Genomic DNA, 26,254 nt, shown 5'->3' on the forward strand with positions numbered 1-26,254 from the left:
GCACAGTAAAAACACCATAAACAAGACTAAAGGTTAGTGATTAAAAAGTGTTTGCAGAAGCTGATATAAAAAAGTGTTGCCCTGGCAACAAGGAGGATGACTCATGGAGCATGCAGGACTCTGAAATACATTTCACACCTCGGTGAGCCGGACTGCAGAGTTAACTGTGTGAGGGGTGGCTGCCTTACAGCGAATGCAAACAACAGGCAGGCAGAGGCTGGCAGGGTACCGCACTGAAGAGCTGACCACTGCACTTTTCCAGGAAGTATACTTTTCACATTTAAGCATTCCCCACACTGAAACATTACTAATCAGGCATATCATAGTCAATTTAAGGCCGTGCCAACTGTAGCTGCAATAGTGAAGTAGTGTAGTGATTAATACTATTGTTACTATATGAAATTTGGCAGGAACTATAGTTTTAAAACATTATTTTAACCTGGGTGACTCACTAGAATCTAGAATCTACAATCTACATCTAGTTCTAGAATCATCCTTTCCTGTATTTCTTTAAAGAACAAAAATATACAATACTCTGATTCTAAATTTGTTTTTAAATGGTTCATTATGATGAGTCTTATATATGCGAGTTATAACTCCAGAACAGTATATTTCATACGTTGATTGTTTTAATGACATCTTTTTCAGATATTTAAAGACGTTTTCTTTCTAGTGACGTGCCTATGGAGACAAAAATATACCATCTCTTCCCTGAGAAACAACAGGGGAAATGGGCTTATTTGGGACTCATCTCAGCTGGCTGTCAACCAAATAACCTGTAATTATTAAAGAATGGGAGCTCCTGAAGGGGGAAGCGGGTTCTCATATGGCCAAGAAAGGGTCTGTCCTCCCTCCTCTGTGATTCAAAGGCGAAACAGTTTAGAGAACAAGGCATGTACACCATCAGAATCAACCTCAGTAGTCATTTCAAAAGCTCTATAGTATTAAAGGTCACCCTCGCCCCAACACAACAATGGCCCCATGTTTGGTTCAATTTTTCTTTTGTCCAACCACTTTCTATGACTTCACTTAACTAGTGATTTAAACTATAAATGATCAGATGGCAGAGCACGGTGTTCCAGAATTGGAAAAGGGTTGACTATGAGATGGAGAAAAACAAAGAACCACTGGCCTTTGTAAGAAGCCAGTTGATGGGTGTATTTCAGTAAGAAATGACTAATTAAAACTGATCTTGTAAAGTTTTTACTGGCAGTGGACTGTGTGTAAAATTGGTCGGCTTAAAAGTGGGGCCAGGTAATTTTGAGGATCTCAAAACTCATCACATGACATTGACCGTTGAACATCAAGCGTCCAAGATCGTGCCTCGTTTGTGTCACATTCAAGACACAATGATAATATTCTATAATTGTATTCTATAAATAAGGAATACATCTCAATGGAAATAAAGTGCAAGCAACAGACCCAGTTTTGTTTTCATCATAAAGAAGAGTGGAGAAAGATACCAGCGACACGGTGTCAGCGCGTGTGTTGATATTCAGTGTGCAACGCATCAGGACACCTTTAGCAGCATGGTGTTGGGCTGCTGCCTGGTTTTATATGCCTATAGTGCGCAGTGGCTTTTGAAGCCGCTACAAAGCCAGTTTTCATTTGCGTCATGCTGAATGTTTTCAAAAGAGCTATTTTTTGGGGGCTGTTTTTTTTTATTGCTTTTATGATGAAAAATTCACAAAGTGAGCTCCTGATGAAAGTGGAGCACTGGCTTGTTCTCCCCCTCTCGCTCCCCTCCTTTTTCTTCTCCCTCTCTTCTCATGGATCATCCCCTCATTAGCTCACTGTCTAGCGCTCAGATCCCGATTCAGAAAAGTTTTCAATTCCCAAATCTAATTGTGGCCTAGCCGGGAAAGTTTAAAGGCACGACCATTTATTATTTTTGAGAAATGCAGACTTTTTGTGACACTCCCGATGTGATATCTGACTAATAGAAGCCATCCTCCAAAATGTGCAGTGTGAGGCCTTCTGCCCGTTCACACTGCAAACACAAGGCCCAAAGTGTTGCACGGACTGATGACACAATCTCTGCATTATACAAGGATTGCTGTTGTCTTTCTGTAAGAGGTCTGTTACTTAGTGGAGCCATTTGTTTGTTTAACTACTCTCATATCATTTAAGATGACTTTGTGACATTGTGTAGAGCTATAAACACATTCATGCCACGTTTTTAAGAGAAATAGGTTAAGAACAGACTGCATTAATATACACAATGTATGTAAACCTACATACGTGTTTTCTACCTCCAATAACCCCTACACATCCATACATCCACGGAGTGAGTGACTAACACACGTGCATCATTTGCTATTGTCAGGTCCGTGATGACAACCTATACCAAACAAATTGATTGTCTCACCATGAAGGTAATTTTCCATCTGCGTTTCTGTATATTGTGTGGAAGGTGGTAGACCACCCAATCAGCAGAAATCTTGAAGTAAAGTCTAACTCTACTAGACCAAATCAAACTTATCCTGCTGTGATAATGATCGATTATTGGGCAGGTTGTTTTGCAATGGATAACAGACCCAGTTAGCACGGACTGTCCTGTTCCAGAGATTTCCTCAGATAGTTCTTTGAATTGAAGTTTTCTGAATGATCTCTCAGCAGTTGCCAGGCAGGAGATTATATATATATTATTTTTTTAAGTGCAGTTCAGGTCTTTGGAAAACTGTCAGTGCTTTCAACAAACAGCAGTTTTGACACATCATTCACCATTGATTGTTTTGTCCCTTTTCAAATATGAGCTCAATAACAGCAATTGTCCAGGGAAAATAGGAGAGATATCTGTGCCGAGATGAACTGTACCTCCTCATACAGAGAGCAAGTGTGCGAGTCCCAAGAGTGCAGAACCTTACACACTTACATTATTATATTTCTGTGTCTTACTGTCCTGCCAGTGGACATTTTTTTAATTAATTCGCCATTGAAAGTAGAACTGGAGAAAGTGATAAAGCAAACAGTGGCTACATAATCGTAATGCTAAATACTACCATCGAAATAGAGTGTTTTCCAAGATATACTGTTCAATTGACCTTTACCAATACATCAAAGACTGTGGTTAAGACTTGTCTAATACAATATTATGCAACCAGCTCTGTTCAGCTAAAAATGTGTAGTCTGATGACAGAATCATCATAGACATATACTGTAAAACTTTTTTTTTTTTTTTTAATTCCCTCTCTTTTTAATTTATAGAACCTCTTTCATTTACAGATTTTGATGGCCCAGCTAGTAATCCTCTTTGCTACTTTAACAAACTGCCTGGTCATGCTAGAGTTCACATTGAGATTAATTAGTTGTGTTGAGTTCACAATGCCTTCATCAGCCACTCGACAGACGGGTACAAAGCTTAACAAAGTGTGAACATAATTTACATCTTTTCCTTAGGAGAAGAGACTGGAAACTGGTGTAAATTGGTGATTCACTCCTGCTCTGATATGAACTGTACTTGTGACTGGTGGAGGAGTTTCCCTGTGAGGTTATTTACACATGATGATAATGTATGTTTTATTGTATCCTTGAATACATAATATGATGAAGCTCTTTAGACAAAATTAGTAATTTGAAGACTGTTCCTGCTTCTCCAAAACTAGGAAAATGTTATAAGCAATCTAAATTTTGTTTTTTTTTCTCCTGTTGTAGAAGCGCTGGGTTTCCATGTTTCCTACTCGAGATAAGATTCATTTGAACTTGCTTTCATCTCAGCATGGAGCTGTTGCCACTCAGTGCATTACAGGTTGAATGTCTGCCTGGAGCAAAGGTCATGGGGAGCAAATGGCTGATTTCTTGTCACATATATGTTCCTCGTATCTGAAAACGTTACTAAAAACGATATGCATAATTTCATACAACCTCCAACGTTATCTTCAAACATGTATTTATTCATTTAAAAACACGATTTCTGTGGAGTGGGGTTTGAAAATGCTGATGATTTGCTCTAAAAATGCAGAGAAATGTCCTACCTAAAGATAAAGAAAAACATTGCCGAAAAATGGCCTACCAGAAGGCAAACAAGGTGGCAGAACTTTTATTTGAACTGTTCAGCCACCGTACTTTCTGTTTGCCTTATCCGTGATAAAATAAAATAAAATCACAAAATTCTGAAGTGTATGGCAGTGAAGCTCTGTCGTCTGATCCCTGCACCAGATTTTCATTATCTGCAGTCTGGAGCACGACAGATGAGTGGTTATCCGTTTGTTTACCAGGGACACCTTACAGATCCAAGGAGCAGCCGGGTTTTGTTTGGAGTTGGGATCACAAGTTAAAAATAAAACAACCTCCAAAAAAACCATCTCCTATATGCTTCCTGACTTCACAACTTTCCTTTAACTAAATTACAACAATTGTGACTACTCGAGTATACAGTACCTATAAACGTACAGTGAGGGAAAAAAGTATTTGATCCCCTGCTGATTTTGTACGTTTGCCCACTGACAAAGAAATGATCAGTCTATAATTTTAATGGGTGTATTTTAACAGTGAGAGACAGAATAACAACAACAAAATCCAGAAAAACTCATTTCAAAAAAGTTATAAATTGATTTGCATGTTAATGAGGGAAATAAGTATTTGACCCCTTCGACTTAGTACTTGGTGGCAAAACCCTTGTTGGCAATCACAGAGGTCAGACGTTTCTTGTAGTTGGCCACCAGGTTTGCACACATCTCAGGAGGGATTTTGTCCCACTCCTCTTTGCAGATCCTCTCCAAGTCATTAAGGTTTCGAGGCTGACGTTTGGCAACTCGAACCTTCAGCTCCCTCCACAGACTTTCTATGGGATTAAGGTCTGGAGACTGGCTAGGCCACTCCAGGACTTTAATGTGCTTCTTCTTGAGCCACTCCTTTGTTGCCTTGGCTGTGTGTTTTGGATCATTGTCATGCTGGAATACCCATCCACGACCCATTTTCAATGCCCTGGCTGAGGGAAGGAGGTTCTCACCCAAGAGTTGACGGTACATGGCCCCGTCCATTGTCCCTTTGATGCGGTGCAGTTGTCCTGTCCCCTTAGCAGAAAAACACCCCCAAAGCATAATGTTTCCACCTCCATGTTTGACGGTGGGGATGGTGTTCTTGGGGTCATTCCTCCTACTCCAAACACGGCAAGTTGAGTTGATGCCAAAGAGCTCGATTTTGGTCTCATCTCACCACAACACTTTCACCCAGTTCTCTGAATCATTCAGATGTTCATTGGCAAACTTCAGACGGGCCTGTACATGTGCTTTCTTGAGCAGGGGGGCCTTGCGGGCGCTGCAGGATTTCAGTCCTTCACGGCGTTGTGTGTTACCAATTGTTTTCTTGGTGACTATGGTCCCAGCTGCCTTGAGATCATTAACAAGATCCTCCCGTGTAGTTCTGGGCTGATTCCTCACCGTTCTCCACAAGGTGAGATCTTGCATGGAGCCCCAGACCGAGGGAGACTGACAGTTATTTTGTGTTTCTTCCATTTGCGAATAATCGCACCAACTGTTGTCACCTTCTCACCAAGCTGCTTGGCGATGGTCTTGTCGCCCATTCCAGCCTTGTGTAGGTCTACAATCTTGTCCCTGACATCCTTGGACAGCTCTTTGGTCTTGGCCATGGTGGAGAGTTTGGAATCTGATTGATTGATTGCTTCTGTGGACAGGTGTCTTTTATACAGGTAACGAGCTGAGATTAGGAGCACTCCCTTTAAGAGAGTGCTCCTAATCTCAGCTCGTTACCTGTATAAAATACACCTGGGAGCCAGAAATCTTGCTGACTGATATGGGATCAAATACTTATTTCCCTCATTAACATGCAAATCAATTTATAACTTTTTTTAAATGCGTTTTTCTGGATTTTTTTGTTGTTATTCTGTCTCTCACTGTTAAAATACACCTACCATTAAAATTATAGACTGATCATTTCTTTGTCAGTGGGCAAACGTACAAAATCAGCAGGGGATCAAATACTTTTTTCCCTCACTGTACGTTTATAGGTACTGTATACTCGAGTAGTCACAATTGTTGTAATTTAGTTAAAGGAAAGTTGTGAAGTCAGGAAGCATATAGGAGATGGTTTTTTTGGAGGTTGTTTTATTTTTAACTTGTGATCCCAACTCCAAACAAAACCCTGTAGACCTCTGTTTTGTGAGCACAGGTCCAGACTGAGAAGCTTTTGGGAGATTCTCAACTTTAATGGACTGCCACTCAGTTGACAATATATTGTATATTTAGATTTATTTGAATGTAAGATGGATTAAGCATCCCTAAGCTATCGTAGCGTGAGCCTTTTATTGACAGCATGCAAAAACTCTCCGTGTCGTGAACGTTATCTCTCATCGTGTAGCTTATTTATTTAGCATTGATTTATGGATCTACATTCTGTTCAGGCGTAATAAACCAGCACCTATCAAAAAAATAGCCATGGGATGAACATGCAAACTCCACACAGGCAGTCACCCAATGCCAGACTCAAACCTGGGTCTCAGGAGCTGTGAGGAAGCTGTACAAACCATGCACCGTGCTGCCCTGCAAAGGAATCCTGGTAGTGAACTTAATCAAAAGGTTTCTTGGCTGCTGCTAAAAATGCTACTGAATAATTTATAAAATCAGAGCCAGCGTAAAAATTCATTCATGTCTATGGAGCTAAAAACCAACCCACAAGTCCAATTTCTGAAAACTAATAAATAAATGTAGCTTAAGACTCTAAAGACAACCTAAAGAAGCAGCTTGAACGTGTTATTACGTAATAATAATAATTGCATTCAATTAAACACACAAATGCAAAAAATGAAAGTGTTTTTCACGTTTTTGCGTACATGTGTAAAGTGTTTTGGAACACTGCTATAAGGGCGCTATAAATTCACAACTGATTGTCCAATTGACATGCAATACATTTAAATTACAGCTCTGAAACTGAGATATGCACGTTCTGGTGTGATATATGACCTAGAGTTGCTAGGAATAACAACAAAGAAATTATTATTATTATATGGACTAATTTATTGTTCATTCTTGCATTTCATTCATTAAAGAACTTTAAAGTAAACCACATTAATCAATAAGAATTTAACTTTCTCACCTCCTTTAACACCTGTTGAAGTACGCTGGCTGTTTCAGAAGACACGTTCCAGGGGTCCTTCTCTTCCACCATCATGGCATCAAGCGTACCTTTCTCCAGGACCACGTCGAACGTGTCTTCTGGGAACGCCAGCTTGCGGGCATCCATTTGCAGCCACGTCAGCCCAGGGCAGTGGGCGTGTTTTGCTGCCATGGTCTCGATGCAGACAACAGAGTAGTCGATATTGACGATGGAGCCATAACCGCAGTTGAACATATCGAAGCTCATCGAGCTGTTCCCACAGCCTGCACACACACAAGAGAAATGATACACAGGTGTCAGTTTAAGCACTACTGTGCTTCATGAGAAATAACACATCTTGCTCTCTCCTTCCTCATCCAGGCTTGATGCTTCTGATGGAGGTGCATCAATTCAGAGAAGGACAAAAATTCAGGTCTAGGGTCAAAATGGTTTCAATATCTTAAACCCTTGATCCTTATCCTCAGCCAAGCAATTAATCAGTGAACTAATGCAAAACATCTTCATTATTATAGAAAACTATATAATATATACATTTAATTCAATGTATGTATACATGTATATTTAACCAACAAAGTAATGTCTAGAATCACTTTTTGAATGCAGACTTTCTACTGTATACATGGATTCACAAGGCATTGTTTACAGCTGTAGTGTGACTCCCCAGACACAGACTGGTAGCCCTGACACAGATTATGAAGTTTGTTTTTCTTTTCTTACCTCTTAGTCTTTGATTAATGAGGCCGCTTGTATGAGGTTGCAGAAAAGACAACTGAGGCACGGTCTCTGAATGACGCGAGAGGCGCTGTGTTTTATACTATTAAATGTGTTTTGTTTTCAGAAACTGTTTATCATGCAGATACTTCTGGAAATTATACAAAGTACATGCACTTACATGTATAAATAAATCTCAATAAACTCAACACTATATTATGATTGGATAATACCAGGCTGGTGTTGGTGGTTTGTAAAGCCAAACAATGCATTTCATACACAGATTAGCCTGTTGTTGCTCAACAATACTGTCTCTGGTTCAGTAACCAATGTTATGATGTTTATGATGATTTAATTACAATAATACAACACACACACATATATATATATATATATAATATTACAGTTGCAAACAGTTGGATGTTGAACAAATCGAGTGGAAAAATCCGGGGAAGGCCTTTATCCAGAACTGGATCAAAAAAGACTGCTGTTGATATCAATATCTATATCTATCTACCAACAGATACATATAATCTACAGTGACAATTGAATGTAATGCATGTAAGCCTTATTGTGATTATAATTTGGTGAAATTAAAGATGAACGTCTAAGGGAAACCCAAGGGTGATCTTCAGCAACATGTTGCTTTCTAAGATTTACATCAACTGTCAATGTAAAATCACAGGTAACTTCCAGATGGATTCTAAAGAAACACCAATATAAAATAATTCTTCATTCTCTTCAGGGTTAATGATCATTTAAATTAATAATTTACATGATTAAACTTTGTGAAGAGCATGCCACACATCTCAAAACAGCTGCAAGGAAGGTGTACAAGAAGAAGAAAAAAGTAATTTGTCATTGCACCCCTGGGATCCTCAGAAATCTTAAACACTGTGACTAACACTTATTAACACCCCCTTGAAGCTAATTAGAATCCAGCTTCTCCTCACAAAGCGTTCGGCTCCTAACAAGGAGCTATCACTTTTTTCAAAGCAAACACCTTCCCATCACCACTTCTGTGTATTAATAGAGCACAATGTTAAGAAACTGGATTGTGACCTGGATAGAGACCTGCATACTGACAGGGGCCCAATGAGTATACTGACGAAACAGCAGGTTTTTAATGAGCTCAAAAAGTTGATAGGGTGTTACCCAGGTTCACTAAAGGGTGTCCTCCGTGTCCCCAGTTGTGAAAGAAGATCAGAATCAGAAGTGTGCAAATCCTGTAGTTCCCACCTTTGAGTGACAACTCAGTCATTGCAATCTTAAGCACATTTTTCCTTTTTAAAAATATAATTCTATGAGTTCTACATTCGTGAAGCCAACATAAAGAGGAACAAACTGCTTGAAGTTAAAAAATAAGACTTGATATACAGTACTGTGCAAAAGTTTTAGGCAGGTGTGAAAAAATGCTGTAAAGTAAGAATGCTTTCATAAATAGACATGTTAATAGATTATATTTATCAATTAACTAAATGCAAAGTGAGTGAACAGAAAAAAAATCTAAATCAAATCCATATTTGGTGTGACCACCCCTTGCCTTCAAAAAGTTTGTATTGAGATCCTCAGAGGCCAAAAGTTCTGGATGTTTGCCTCTAGAATAGAAAATCCTATGCAATGTGCTCCAAAATCAAGATGTATGTATTTTTACTTGCACTCGTAACAAACAAATGTCTAATTATAGTAAAGCTAAGGGATTTTACACTGGAAAATACAAGATTTGGTTTGGAAGGTTTGGAAGGTTTTATGATAACAAATGGATTTTAAATACGATTTAATCTTAATCACTTAAAAACAAATGCAGCGTGCACTCAGATCATTTAAAACACAAAATCATAAATGATATGCCGCAATACAGCAACACAACTGTCTAAAAATACATCATGTGTGGTACTGATACGTGTTCTTTTAACTATAAAATGAAACCACCATGGAAAGCATAATCAATGCCACCTTCTTCAGAGCGCAGAGAAGGGAAGATCAATCATATCATAATGTTGCTTTCTCCAGTTCTGCATGCCTGGCACTATCCTTGATGATAGCTGCCACTCACTGCCGGGGAAAGGCAGATTTGCGAACGCTGCCGAAGCCGCCGTTTTAAATGTCACATCTGACTCAGGCGGGTTGCCATGGACACCCGGCAGCAGAGACGAACCCCACTGTGGGAAATAACACGAGGGGGTCGCAGTTGTGGTTGATTCAGTTCGGCTACAGAAAGTGTGTATCCCACTCTGAGACACTAACTAGCACTATAATCATCATCATCATAATTAGAGTTAATTTTACGTGCCATTACACAAAGACAATAACTGCTTTCTCTTTACTTCCCTTAGCATTGACCTGCTCAGAGGCTAAGTATACGACAGTACATTAACTGATGGACATTTTTATTCCTGAATGACTTTAGGAGAGTGTGTGAAGGTTGTGTAGTGTTGTTGCAGTGAACACACTCCACTAATACATCAGGACATTAGAAATGGATTGGTCATCATTTTAGTTACCACTGATGGACATAAAAAAGAAAATAATAGAACTTGTAAACACCAAAGCTGTGACTATGGCTACGGAGATGTTTTCAAAATTACGGCCAGAGACAAAACGAGAAAAGCGAAGGCAGGCCGTTATGAGCGACTCAACACGACGGAGCTGGGAGCGTGGAGCCCGTCTCCATGGTGAGCGGGTCTGTTTGACTGAGCCGCTGTCCGCCGGCACGGGAGCGGCCGGGACGCCCAGCCTGGAGGAATCGCTCCTTTATCATGAAGCCTCCAGCCATTCAAAACATAAATCCATTCAAGAATAACATACACTCATAATCCACATACTTTTGTAGTTGAAAGCATTCCTAGCCTTTATTTGAAACATAATAACAAAATATGTGAGTTATTAAGTTGGATAAATATTAATTATGAACATTTTAAAAGGCCAAAGAGAGTGTGTAAACAGGGCCATGTTTTTAGAAATAAGCTGGGAGACATGAGTTGGAAAACAATAACACCGCCCCCCCCCCCAAAAAAAAAAATCGAAATTCAAACAACTGAACTTTGAAGTTCTTCAGGATTAGTTTTTTTTTAATACAATTTGGGGTTGATTCAATTATATACAAAAGGTCTTAAAGCAAACATTCCAGATAATTTCAAAATATTTTTTAAATTTTTAGCTCATAATACACTACATTAGTTTATGTCTAATGAGTCACAAAATACAGACACTTACTGTAAAGTGTTACCTGTAGAACTGTGTACAGTTCACCAGAGACTTATAACCCTTCAATTACAAAGACTTGTTGAGACAACATTTTTAATATGTATTTTTTTTTTACAAGATACTGTAAGTACCAAATAAAAATGACTAATATGTAGGCTGCATGCAATTTTCTCAATCTCGGTAATGATGGGCCATACACAAAATACCCTCCCTGCTTCCCTCTCCCTATCCCTCTCCCTCTCCCACTCCCACTCTGTTGTCATGCCTTTGCCAGTGGCGAAGGTGTAATCTAGCGCATGGATGCCAGAGGGAGGCCAGCCCTTTATTATACCTGCTGTCTAACTCGGAGGGAAGCATAAATAAGAGAGAAGTTGTGGCGTGCCAGCAGCTACTACAGCTGCCCCTCTCCCCACCCACGCCTCCCCAGAGCCGGCCAAAAGGCTGTGGGCAGGACGAGAGCGTGACTCAGGGAGACGGGGGTTACTAAAACAGATTACTCCGGTGAAGCGGCTCACCTTTGCATGGCCGGAGCAATCGAACATGTCGATGAGAGCATTGGAGACAAGGAGGCCGTGGCTGAGGTGTGGAAGAGGCAGCAGGCTTGTGGGCAGAAGCGTTTCACTTAGCAAAGCAGAGAGACGAGCCAATGGGCAAAGACTTAGAGCTGTGTGTCAGGTCTTCAGCAGTAGGCATGGGAGAAATTAGCCAATGGACTGAGAAAGGATGTCTGGAGTAGTCCCTGGTTCTTGCAGCCTGGCTTACAATGCTGGTCATGTTCTTAAATAAGTGTCTAATTTATAACGAATTACATGTGAACTAATAATGTATGATGTGTTAGGACATCATGTTTGTTGGACAAAATGTTTTAGTGGCAAGAAGTTACATCCAAATTGGCCATCGTGACTTAAAAGTACTCTTCAAAATCATCAGATGTTATACAAACATACTAATCAGAGGTGCAAAGTGATCTTTTGAAAATGATTTAGTTAATTAATTTAAAGGCAATTGCAATATTTAAATGTATATAATGTATATAATTAGAAAACATTTTCTTAGACAAACATCTGGATGAATTTCTAGGGTCAATAAACTACCCCGATCTAAACAAGCAAATGGGTTGAATGGCCCCTTCTTGGTTGCATGTTTATGACCTTATGTTCTCTGGTAAATAAGTAAATACATTTAGTGTATTTCCAAAAGAGAACACTTTATTATTTAATTTTAGAAAACAAGAACAGTTTAAAAGAGAGGGGTGGGTCACATTTTTATAATTTGATCGTTATTTCCTGTTGAATATTCTGTTTTGTCACATTTCAAATTAATTATCTTCCTTAGCCACTCAATAAACCACTCTGCAGAGTTAGAGAGATGAAGTTGGCAGCCCACGTACTGTTAAACTTAACTCTTGCACCGACTGCTTCCACGGGAATATGGGTTTCCAGTTGATGTATTCCTGCACAAAGCCTCTTAGAAATCATCCTTTAGAAACTGCCATTGAACATTTGCGTACTTTTCCTTAAAAGATCGAATAATAAATAAGCAGATTCATTAGTCGCTGCAAAATAAGGGCCTGGCCTGAATTAAAACTCTGACCTACTTGATAATTGCACATTTCAAAACCTGTTCTCAGTGGCGGCTGGTTGTATTGTCAGAGGCTTCTTGCTTCTACTTATTTGAGTATTGGACTGCAGTCTACAATTAGCAGGTGGGTGGGTCTGGGATTTCCTTGGGTCTTTTCTAGAGAAAGATGTGAGCAAAAGCACATTTCTTGTGTCTGAGAGGAGAATGACAAGGCCTATTAAAAGCAGAAAATCCATTTGTATGAATGTGTTTCTATTGTGGTTTATATTCTGCAGTATTGAACAGCCTCAGACTTCAGTTCATTTCTGTACAGCCCGGGAAGAAACACAGACATGGCGTTCTGCTGCTGGTGACACGTTTGCTGGCTGGGTTTTTACACACAGGGATCCTCACACACAAAGCGGCCCGTCACTCCTCGGGAGGAAAACAATTAGACATTTTGAAGCACCTTCATAGCGCTGACAAGTCTTTGGAGTAATTAAATCAACCTACTTGTGTGAACTGCCAGAACAAGATCATTAGAGATATCCAAACATGGCTGAAGACTTCCCTCTCATGGCGCTATGGTGCGACTGTGTGGACGGCTTCCCCGAGGAATTGGTCATTACAAAGCTGTCAATTTCGAATATATTGTTTTGATGTTCTCAGACACACACACACACACACACACACACACAGAGCAGGCCTACTGGCAGGCGTCCTGGGCTCTCTGCTCCTCTGACAATTACCGTCTAATGGGTTTGGAGAGAGTGGCACCGTGCCAAATCTGCACTCTGCGTGTGCCTAGATAATCAATCGCTCCTGTCACTCCCGGGGAACACGGTGCATGGGGCTGTACGGGCATATCCGAGTGATGAATTCCAGAGGGCCGGGTAGAAGGCAGTGCGGTGATGAATTAGTGTGCGCGCGCTGCTCATGGTAGCATTGTGGGTCAAGGGCAAGTTTGCTCGCGATCCTTTCCACACAGGAAAACCCGCAGTGTCATAAGCTCACAGCGATGATATTGCTCAAATATGATTACCCCGCTGAGCGAGGAGATAGACTGTCACATTGTACGCGCCAGAACCACCGAGATACTGAGTTGAGGGGAGCCTGCGGATAAATGCCTGTTGAAGCGGACTCAGAAGGCACTATGAAATTGTTGTTCATGTATACATCTGGCATGGATCAATTGGCATATCTATCTACAATACCTATGCAGATAAATAGATAACTTAGATAGTTATTCTCACATGCAGAAATGTCAAGTCAACTGCTATGTGCACTTCAGGCGTATAAATGTATCTAGGAGAAGTAAAACAGTCTGACAACATAAACAAGAACCGCATGGACACTGAAAAAGTGAGCCCAGCCACAGTGGGCTACCTGGCACACTCCTTCAAGGACAGGACGGGCAGGAAAATTAAAAAATACTACCCAAAATACCTGGCTGGGGAAACCTTTGGCCCCACACAACACAACACAACACACAGCCCTGACAGCTTCTTTCCGAGTGACCTCCTATTATACATCCTGCACATCACTTGCATTGCGATGATCACAGATTTGAAGGAGACGCTTAGGCAGAAAACGAGGGCACCTGCTCTTGGGGGGATCCTATTCCCAGTTTCCCTACTTAATTTTCACTTACCAAATCCAATCATTAAAAATACAGTTATTTTCCTCGAAGGTAACCAAAAAAAAGTAGAACAGTCAACTCACTCGCCAGACTTGTCGGGTCTGAATATCAAATGTCGCCTGACGTCTCTTCACAACACAGCATTTATCTGTTTATTTGTTTCATGTCAGACGAGGAATCTGCACAAAGGTAATCGTAACGAGGCCAATGCCAAAACCCCTATGGAAATCTACTGTGAATGATGGCTGAAACCTCTAATTAAGATTTTTAGCTTAGATTCTTATCCCTTTCTTTTATTAGAATGATGATGAACTCAAACCTTTGAGACCTCAACGTCTGACATCTTTAAAGACCTGTAAAAACAGTCAAATCACAGTATTGATCCACCGAGTGGTTTTAATTACTCAAGCAGGCAATCACTTTATGCAGCTAATGTGACAATCGTACTTAAATGATCCCCAGGAAGGAAGAGACGATTGATTTACATGAAAATATACGAACAGTCGCAGATGCAGCAGGAACATGTTTTGCGGTCAGTTTACCGCAGCCTTTACTCTAGTAAATATACTGATCGCACCATCATGGAAACGGGTTTATTCCCCCCATGAGACACAATGCAGTTCAGTACTTTCCCTTCTTTACCTGTAATGTAATAATTCTACTTACTGAATTTCCCTACACCTGAAATGTACCCGAATGACACGAGCAGAGGGCACGGGTGTGAGCCAACTCAGACGCTTTTTAATTAATCCCCTGGGATCTGACCGGCTGTGCCCAAGTATCCTTAAGCAGGCTGACCGACATACCTGGTGACACGTGCAAAGTGAGAACTGAAACACGCTTGCTAATGTTGAAAAAATCACAACAGAGTCTCAGTCTATCCTGAGGCTAGAGTCATCATAATGGTATGAAGCAACAGACACCGTCCCTGAGTTACAGGATGAATGTATCTAGCGATCGATCTATCTATATATACATACACACATCTCTATATCTATACTTATACTGTAGCACTGGGAGCTGGTGCTGTTGTAGACTTACGACCACGGCACACTTGTGGACTATAGCTGCTGTCCTGTTCTTGACCTCACTAGTGCCTGCGAATCCCTCTGCTCTTCTCCCCTCCGTCTGTGTGCCGGCTCTCCAAAGTCACAGCCCTTTGTCAGGATAGTTATAAGACCACGAAACTGCATAGAGGTCATGCTGCTTTCAAATCCCAGAGTGTTGTTTTCAGGCTAGAATTCACGCTTCACTGTTCAAGAGCAAAACTATTACCATCTACAGATGGACAGATAGATAGATAGATATGTGTCTGTGTGTGTAGCTCTAATATAGAAGAATATTGCAAAAAGGACAAAGCAGAGAGACACTACTACTACAAGTCACGTGTTAGATCATGCCAAAACAATAAATTCCCAATCTGCACAAAGAACGCCGGGAGACGTCAACTTAAAACAGGTAGTTTAGAGATTCGGGTATGAAGAAAATAGATATGAGGAGCACTTTCTGGCTTGTGATTGGTCCGAACATCCTTATCCACTTCCCAATGGTGAGCAAATACTTATCTTTGTACACCACAAAATCTTAACTTGCTGGAAGGAGCAGTACACCACTATTTGATTAGACACAATCCACACGAGAGAAGAGGTACACCGATTTTGTGGGGATGAATTGTCACGCGGGAAAACTTGTACAGTGAGATTTGTCCTCCTCTCTATGGTCCCAATGTGGACGATATACAAACACTATCGATAGAAAAAGTGAAGCGAAAAGTGAATAGTCTTTAAGGCTGTCTTGTGTCTTTATTACTTTATTACTTTAAACACAGATTGTTTCTCTAAGATTCTGTGAGGGAGGCAGACACAAACATCAAAACTGGCTCTGCAATCCAATCATCTGCGTCTGGAGAAATCTGAAAGCACTGCGTCCGGGGAGCTCCATCAACAGATAACATCAAAGATTTATAACCCCAGTGTGCATCGCTGACCCTCTCTTCTTTCATTCTTGTTTCTCACACACCGATTGTGTTCTTTGTATTTCCTGTATTTGGGCCCCTGATTGAAGTTTCACCTCCACACAGATGCACGAGGGAGACGGGTACACAAAACCACATATATATCGAGGCCCTGCTCCTTTTATTGGACATGAGGGTGCTGCCATGGTCAATAACATATCATGTGTGTGTGTGAGACAATGAGATATGACCAGATGCCAGGGGAACACCTGCACAGACTCTAAGACTGACTTCCTTGCAGCTGCTCATTCTTCTAGGACAAACAGTGACTGGTTGAGGAGACCAACTGCCCCCCTGGCATTAAAATGCATCTGTGACAAAGGGATTGTGCAGGTCTGGAAAGCTGACCACAACAGAGACCAATTTTCAAGAATTGCAATAGCTCTTACTGGAACAGCTGATTTCTGCCAGGCTGATGCTGAATTGAAACATCTTCAGAGTGTAATTCCAAATTCCTTTCTCTTTAAGAAAGTTTACAAACATAAGAAAGTGTTGAGAGGAGGCCATTTGACCCATCGTGCTCGTTTGGTGTCCATTGATAACTAAGTGATCCAAGGATCCTATCCAGTCTGTTTTTGAATGTTCCCAAATTGTCTCTTCAGCCACATCGCTGGGGAGATTGTTCAGATTGTGACGCCTCTCTGTGTGAAGAAGTGTCTCCTGTTTTCTGTCTTGAATGCCTTGAAGCCCAGTTTCCATTTGTGTCCCCGGGTGCGTGTGTCCCTGCTGATCTGGAAAAGCTCCTCTGGTTTGATATGGTCGATGCCTTTCATGATTTTGAAAACTTGGATCAAGTCCCCACATAGTCTCCTCTGTTCCAGGGTGAAAAGGTTCAGTTCCTCAGTCTCTCGGTAGGACATTCCCTTCAGACCTGGAATAAGTCTGGCTGCTCTCCTCTGAACTGCTTCTAGAGCAGCGATATCTTTCTTGAAGTGTGGAGCCCAGAACTGTCCACAGTATCCAGATGAGCTCTAACTAGTGCATTGTACAGTCTGAACATTACTGCCCTTGTTCTCAATTCTACACTTTTGACAATATACCCTAACATTGTGTTTGCTTCCCCACATTGTTTGGATGGAGAAAGTGAGGAGTCCACGTAGACTCCTAGGTCTTTCTCATGTGTTACTTCATCTAGTTCTATTCCTCCCATAGTGTAATTATAGTGGACATTTATGTTACCTGCATGTAATACCTTTCACTTGTCCACATTGAATTTGCTTTGAAATTACCATTTGTACCATCAATGTTCTAGAATTGGCATTAAATCTATCGTAAACTATGTAACATCAGAAAACTGTTTTTTTTTGTCTCTGTTTCAGCCCTTTTCTGTATTCTTTATAACGGAATATCTCAGATCCATAAGTGAGGACGAATCCACATTTGGAGATTAAGAGAAAGAGGCTTAAATGGCTTGTTGTCTCCCTGACAAGTGATGTAACTCCTATATTATTTAAGTTCAAAAATCCACTGCCAAATTTCCAAAAGCCAAAAGGTTCCCCAGAGCCGAAATTACCAAAGTCTCAAAGAGTGGCGCATGAAGAGGCTGTTATATAATTATCTGCTGTAGGAAAAGGGAAAATTCTCTGCAGATGTAGAAGCCGTTGGTGTTAGATTTCAGCCTCTTGCATCAAAATTAATATCTTACAATATTAGCCTATATATAGCAGAAAACATAACACCAAATTATTTAGAGATAATGTGTTTCTGGGGGATGCATTCAGTTACCTTTTTTGTAGGTTGAATGCATAAAGATTACATTTGCCAAAGTGGTATTACAGAGGGATACGACAAGCTGTCCATATAAACTAGGGTCAGGGTAGATATAATTGGGCCAACATATAAATACTGGAAGGTGACAGTTAATTTATAAGAGTTGCATTGTAAACCACAGGATTCACAAGGATATAAAAAAAGGTTTTAGGATTTTGAGATATACAAAGATCTGCATTCACATCTTGAGTTCTGTTATTTATACAGTTAAAAGCAGTCAGTGCTTTTGTTTCAGACCAGCTCTACTAAAGCTCTCTCACACACGCCAGTATCCTCCCGCCAAACTGACACATGGCGCAGTCCTGCGAGTCTCCTCACGCTATCTTCAAAATAACACAGCTGCGAGATTAAAAGGATTATTTATGAGCGAGACTCGGATCTTAATAAATGTTAGCGTCAGAAAACCATGAATCTGGGCAAAACAGCAGAAGGTTCCCGATTCGAGGGACTGATCTGGAGCCGACATTGTAGCACCGAACCCAGATCGTTTATAACACGAAACCGAGGCACGCAATGGTGGCACTGGCAAAAAAGCGAAAATCGTGACAAGAGATCTTTCACGCTTTCTTGGTCATGACAGTCCTGTACCCTTGATACAAGCAAAGATGAATTTAAAGAGAAACATTGGCCTTTCAAATCCAAACAACATTATTAAATGTGGAAGGGTTTCATTTTAAATGTGCTGATGCTAATTATGCAAGATAAATGATATCGCTCAAATAATGAAACAAGTTCTGTCGATGAACACGGCACAGATATGAAAGAGTACCCCAGCTGTCTGGTGGAAGCTGTTTATTGGACTTGTATTTAGCCTATATAAGCTCTATGCCTACTTATGGTTACTGGGGCAGGGAAGGAAGGTATTTCATCAATTCTGCCAAGATTAGGCAGCACATGCAAACGATGTTTCGGGACCACTGTATGATAAAACAAAAATTAAAACTTAATGGCCTTCGAGATGATACACGGATACATGAGCATCTTATTTACCACAGAGAAAAGACTGTGATTTCAGATGAACATATTGCTCAAACGGTCTACGCCTACAGACGCCCAATTGTTTTTAAGGAAAATGTTAAATAAGATCTAAAAATAATTATAACCGCCTTCCGTGCTCAATATCTGCTGCCTGGCTGCTTTCTGCCACCAAGCAAGAGAGAATTATTAGGGAGAACCTGGATAAAGCATGAGCAATAACAGACTGAAACAGGACATATGTAACTGAGAACCTCCCCGATTTCATTTAATGGGAATTAATGTGTCCTTCACAAACCCAGAGAAAATTAATAAGAGGTTCCTGAAACTGATGTACAAATGCAAATGAAGTACAAATATAACATTACAAAAAAAAAATAGACTGGGCTTCTTTGACGCCACAGGGCTGAGCTTTTATTTTAATTTTTCTAAATCCATGCCATTATTGATAATACAATGTTGCTCTGTGCAGTGTTGTTGGTATTGGTATTCACACTTATTTTCAATTATTTGAGGAAATGCAAATATTGCTTTCATTCTGTTGAATCACGTTTGTAACAATTCATCAAGGGGATGAATAAGTGTGGAAGACACTATTTATATTCAGTGTCCATGAAAATATATCTACATGCCCCTTAATATTGTTGTATGTATTGTAATGGATTGCACTGTATCGCAAGTTTGGAGTTTTTATACTATTATAATATGCATATTTTGGTTCTGCATGCACTAAGCAATTATAACACTTTAGCATTGAGATTAATGTTGTGTTTAAATGAAAAACCCAGACAGTAAGAACAAAGGTACTCTGCGAGGTGGTATTGAGCAGCAGTGTGTGTTTGATGTTACACACACTGGTACAAACCCTACATTGCAACAAGAAGTGCATTCATTATGTGGGCACCGATGCTGCTCTTACGGCAGTCCGCACACGCTCTCCGCTGCCCGTGTCAGGGTGGATGGGAATACTGATGCAGCAGGAGGAAGCAGCGTGACAAGTCCAATCTTTAAACCTCTGTAGTTATTCCACACTGGGAGCTGGGTGTATAAGCCAAGATGGATCATTTGGTTTTATTCTCAATCAGCCATAGCATCAAGGCTTTTTATTAGGTAGTTTTGAGATGAAAGGTTAGTGTCTTGTTCATTGTACTTGTTTATCTATTTAGGATCAACACAGATGCAATCTCTCATGTCTAAGAGTGTTCTGGGAGAATGAAGAACGCATTAATGATGGGAGGGGAAAAGTGAAAAGTACCACAACCTTGACCAGTGTCTGAGATTTACACACTGAGTAATATATTTTATTTGTTTGTTTTTGCAAGACTTGCAGGTTCATTTGTAAAACTAAACACAGTAGCTGCAATACAGCCAATAAATAAATAGTTTTGAGAAGCAGTGTCCAGTCACAGATGTATACATTTGTTAAATGAGCTCTTTTGCATAAAACACATCCAGTCAAAGATGCACCGTTTCCCTGAAGGAATTATTCTCTGCTCATCACGAAGAACTGAAACTGAATGGATACAGTACATTTCAGTTAGACAATAAGGAACCATGGTTTACTATCAAGGGAAAAAAGTTATTTTATTTTGATTCAATGTGTGCAAACACCAGGTTATATTATAATGAAATATGTTTCAGAATCCCACGTATCTTCTTAATTACTGTATCAATATCTATTTTTTGTAGTCACTGTGAATAGGCACTGGGTCATAAAACCAACTAACAGAGCTGTGTGGGTTTCCCTCAGGATATTTAAACATTATTATTATTACTTATAGAAAATGACTGGAGATACTTCAAGCACGAGTCCAAATGTGAGGATAGGTGACTGTTTAAAACATGGCCAGAATATTATCATAATAGATGTGGTTCAAACAACATGAAAAAGAAACCAATCTGTCAACATGTTCTGCCATTGTGAGACAACAACTACTCTCTCATCGTTACTCTTCATCCACTTTTACAGGAGCTGGTTAACTATTAAAGCCAGTTCTTTGTACGGAAAATTCACAAGGGCCCAGTCAAGCTGCCGTGTCTGTGTTTACAAAAACACAGGGGAGGCGATTAAAGCCTGAACACAAGCGCCTGTGCATTTCTTAAAACCCCCCAGAAATACGGCAAAGGATTTTATTCTCTCTGTGCACAGAAAGGGCTTGGCTGGAGCTGCTGAATGGTTATATCACAGGGCACGGGGTGACAGTTTTTAATCATGAGAAATCTATGAGAAGAATTTGCGGAGTGCATGTGCCTCCCAGCTGTTATGCCCCAGAAATTAAAAAAGAAAAGCATCTCTCGCTCTACAGTGGAACCGGTCCAGATGAGTACGTAATGTGCAAAACCAGACACGGGGGAGATCGAAACATACTGCGGAGGGAGGCGAGGGGACGGGTACAGATGTGGTCACCTGCTTAAATAAAAGACATATCAAACCAATCAGAGTCTGTTCCTCTGGCAACGAGCATCGCCTTCCCCCTTTAGAGATCCACACATGTTGACCAAAGCAGGAGAAAGCAATCTTGCATCTTAGTAGGAGATGAGATTATTGGCAACACTAGGGAGAAAACACACTATTTTATTATTTTCTTAATAAGGACACTTTTCTGAGGCCAACATTTAATAATTACTCATAATTGGACTGTATATAAGAAAGCATCTCTTTTCATGGATTGGACCACTGTCTTAAAAACACACACACACACACTATATAACATGCTGCAGAAAAAGGAACATGAGTGTTATGTGTATTATTTTTAGGGTGCTTTAACTGGGTATAAAGCAATCTTACTATGAAATATGTCAGAAATAAATAAATCTTCATATATATTTGTTAATCTATAAATGTGACTGTATGATCTCTAATCTAACCCTGATATTCAGTGAAGCGAGATGGAGAGAGAGAGAAATGGGAAGTGAGTTAGAGAGAAAGGAGAGAGATGAAAGAAAGCACACAGAGTATAAATAACACCTAATGCCAGAGCAGCAGAGAAATGGGCTCCGAGATTAGGAAGCGATTTGGAGAAACTCATCAAAAGCTTGTCCTCCCCCACCCCACACACACACATATATTTGTATATCAGGCAAAGCAGAAAAAAAGAAAGAAAAAATCAGCAGGAGTTTATCTTGCTGGTCGGAGGTGAAACAATGCAACGCCACCCTGTATCATATCAGACCGAGCTCACGTTAAAGGCTCGCTGCTGCCCGGCACTCGTTTCCACATGTGCGAGCAGCGGCCCTGGGGAGCTGCACAATCACGCGCGCTCTTCCGCCCATCGGATGTAGCGCAGGGGTGTCCTCCGTTTCTAACGCAGCGGTGCGTTAAATGGGGCCATTCCTTTCAAGGGATCGCTTTAATGTTGTGCAACCCTTCCCTGCAGGACAAGTCGACATGTATGTGCACATAGACACACTCCAACGAGCATGAGAGCTGTGCGAATGCAAACCCCGCTTACACGTCTTTATTTAACCGCCGTATCTTGCGTTACACACGGGCATCGTTCTGAACCGTGTTCGGGTCACGTCTGTTGGCTGATGAAGGGCCTCCTGCAATAGTACGCAGTCTTTCATTTTGTTCTGCTGGTCTAATTAAAAAATACACTTATTCCTATTGTCAAGTGGAAGCTTTGAACTCAATGGGGATTGGAGTGAGACAGACAGATGCAACAGGCAGACTCTGGTGAAATTGAATAAGGGGCATACACTAATTAAATAAATAGATACAAATTAAACATAAATGTAAGCTGGCTTGGTAGTCCAATATGAAAATAACTTCCTAAACATAAATCTTTATTTTTGATATATTCAACTTCTTTCTTCACAGTTCCACATTTCCTTCATACAGTACAGTTCTACTGGCATTCAATGCCATTCACTTCAACAACTTAACAGGACAACTCTACACACAGTACTGAATCTCCACCTGAATATGTAACATGAGGGACCATTCCTCCACTATGACCCCCCATATGTCCACAGCAGGAGACTTCTAGGATTGTGCAGAAAGGGTTGTGCAGGGGAAAGCCGAACATCGGTCCAAGGGATATCAGAGTTGGGTTGTTTACAATTTGCAATTGTTTTAGGCCTGTATATAGTGCTACTGTTTCTGTCCTGGATTCAGTGAAAGTCTAGTTATGTTTGTAAATGTGTGAATATACATATTTAAGAGTAACTAACAGCAAAATCAATTCCCTACAGTTTATTAAACAAGACATTCAGTCTGCAGTGTCCACAGAGAGTCCTCTGAAATTATATATGCCGTTTCTCTGTTCCTCTCTGCAACACAGAAACAATACACAATTTTTCCTACTAAAACATTTTAGTTTCGAAATGTCCTAAAACAATACTTATTCTTGTGCCCGAAATATATGTATTTTCTCTTGGCTAGTCCCCCCAAAACTTTCATACTTTGCAGAAGGGGGCCCGACCGTGTTCCTGGAGGGCCGCAATCCTGCAGGTTTTACAGGTCTCTCTAGATCACCAAATACATAAATTGAACACATGCAAAGTTTGACTCATTAAAACTCACAATTGGCTAAATTAAGCAATTAACAATCTGGATAAAATCTAGAACAGAAGGCACTGCGGCACCTCCAGGAGCAGGACTGACCACCCCTGCCCTGCCCCACAATCACCAACATTCAATGCACATACTTGCTTTGGTATATTTTCTTAACTTTTTGAGCCACTTTGCACTAAATGATTCGCCAAACCAATAATCTGGGCCTTGTTTCTGTCGTGGGTGTATCTTTCTCATGTAAAAATCAGACCTACTTTTGTTTGCTCCTCTCTGACAGCACTGGGCTTTGCTTCCCGCACGAAGGCCAGAGGGAAGACAAGGAGTTAATGGTGCACTCAGTATGTAGGCTCCTGCTGTCAGCTAGAGCTTTGAAGGGTTTTTCTAATATGTTTAATCTAGCACAGGGGACAGTCTCTGGCAGGCTTCCCAGGAAGGGGATTTGATTGAATCTGTTTTTATTCTCTCTCTCTCCCTGAATGTGTGTGATCAGGTGATACTCTCTGGGATTAGGGAGCTCCAGATGTTAGCAGGTACGCCGCCATATCATTAAAGAAGATAAATTGCCGGGGCCAAACCTTTTGTTGCTCGCAGCACTGCATCGCCTCTCCTTCTCGGCATCCCCGTCTCCCCGGCACCTCGCCGCGCCGCATCCATTATGTCATCTCTGTATTCGAGTGGTGTGCAGCCGAGCACATCTTGTGCTCTACCACACTGTTTATAACTCTTGAAATATGAATTGTAGACGTCACGAGACAAATGCATCATGTTTCATACTATAAACAAACAACTACAAATGAAAGTAATTTAGTCAGATTGGAGTAATTAATCAACATGTGAAAACCACAAAAATCACACTTCATGCACTCCAATGCAGATTAGATGTATACGCCTTAGCCTAGTCTACACCCATATCCCTAACCTTAACTGTTATATATTTGACCAACACCAGAACTCAGAGGAGGTGCAGGAGATATCCACGTACTATTCTTGATTTTTTGGCAAATAAGGTATAATGAAATCAGCATGCAAACACAGGCAATTAGTGTTTTAAATCTTGCCTCCAAACCAGTCTACGTTTTGGTGACCTGCCTTTAAATGGACAGGCCTCAATATGTAAATGAGATATTACAGCGGTGCTGAACTCAATGCCTTTGCTCTGCTATTAAAAAACGAAACACTAAAGGCCAATAACAGATTTGTATTCCTCCGTCTTATGTATTTTGTGCCGTTTGCCATTTTTAATATGGTAAATTATTCAAACGCACACAAATGCTGAATCAATATTGCCAATCTGCTGTTCACTCAGTGGCAACTGTGCAGCTACAGTAAATATAGAAGAACACTCATCTCAGCAAAGGAATAATGCCTGATTTAAATACAGATTTTTCACTTTATACTCCTGCCTCCAGTGTCCTGGTGACCATGTAACTATAAGATCAGCCTATGGAGGTTGTAGTTCACACTGAAATATCAGTTTATAAAGACTTGAAGACAATCTAAGCTTTCAATAATTTTAGAAGCTATCCGTTCCATTAAGTCCGAAGTACAAAGACATGTTTGAATTTCACGCAAAATCAGATTGTGTCCCATAACCCCTTAGACTATGTTTGTTTTTAATTTTGAAGTGCTTTAAGCTAAAATAGAAGGAGGCTTATATCTTTTCAGACTCGCCCAAGTCATACAAGTTCAAGGCACAAATTAATCTATGTCACACTGTAGCATAGTCTATAGATCAGCATACAATATAGCTCTCACTTTTCACTTCATTTAAAATACAATCTAATAAAAGAAAACACAATCAAGATCACTGGGGAATGTGATTTATAGAGTTCTGGATTAATCTCTTCTCTGGCACAATGTTATTAGGATAGTTGCACCAGATTAGGAGCAAACAGACCCTGAAACTGCTGACCCTTGAAGCTGAGATGCTGTGCCGAGCTCCGATTGGCTAGTGCCCTCATGTTTTATTAGTGAATCGAGTGAAAAGACCTAAATATAGCACGAGGGAGACAAGAAGGAGCTGTATAAATAAATAATGTACTTTTGCATGTGCCGTTGGGAAAGGGGGTGTCAGGACAGACCTCTTTCTGTGGGCATTAACATCGATGATTGCATGTGCAGGGCAGTGGTATGTAGATGCTTCTTGCACCGTGAAGGATTCAAAAACAAAAAGAGCATTCACACTGTGATAATGATCCTGGGCTGCAAATTATACCAACTGCTCTACCACACGCCCTGCCGTTTCACATTCACACTAAATCAGCCACACGATCTTTTTTACCAGGGTCCTACAGGCTCCTGTATTTGCTCTACCTGTATACAATCATGAGGGTCAAACGGACTTACGTATAACTAAGAAGAGAATAATCGGCTGACTTTGAAGGAGATTGTATTAACCCGTTCAGAATGAAAAGGAAGACTTTTAGCTGTGATGTTATTACAGACCTCTCTCACCAATACACACCCAACTGCCTACATCAGAATTTATCTTCCGTCTTTAGTTTTTTACTCTCGTCAATCACACGCCATATTATTTAGTCAAACGTGGTCAGAAAATCTGTGAAACCAATGCAAGAATTTCAAATGCTGTCATTTTTCTTTACAACTGAATTCATTTGAAAAACAAAACGTTGAATGATTCTGCTTCTACCGATGAACCATCTTTTTTCAATGGTTGTTGTATTGTAGCCAGTACATACGAGTGTAAGTGGATTACTATAGCCTCAGTGAAGGAGACAAAACATTTAGTAGATACTCAACAGTTACCTACTTATGACAATCAATTCAG

At 40.4% G+C, this 26,254-nt stretch overlaps 1 protein-coding gene across 4 annotated transcripts in view; it reads right to left on the reverse strand.

Moving 5' to 3' along the window:
- ece2a (endothelin converting enzyme 2a) overlaps positions 1–26,254 on the reverse strand; it is a 72,879-nt gene that overhangs the window by 36,804 nt on the left and 9,821 nt on the right. For all 4 annotated transcript variants that reach the window (XM_066709838.1, XM_066709840.1, XM_066709839.1 and 1 more), the window contains one exon: positions 7,054–7,337. In XM_066709838.1, coding sequence (XP_066565935.1) covers positions 7,054–7,337 — 284 coding nt within the window. The remainder of the gene's footprint in view (positions 1–7,053; positions 7,338–26,254) is intronic.

This window comes from Amia ocellicauda, chromosome 7 (genome assembly GCF_036373705.1).
Source record: "Amia ocellicauda isolate fAmiCal2 chromosome 7, fAmiCal2.hap1, whole genome shotgun sequence".
In the NCBI taxonomy this organism is placed as follows: Eukaryota; Metazoa; Chordata; class Actinopteri; order Amiiformes; family Amiidae; genus Amia; species Amia ocellicauda.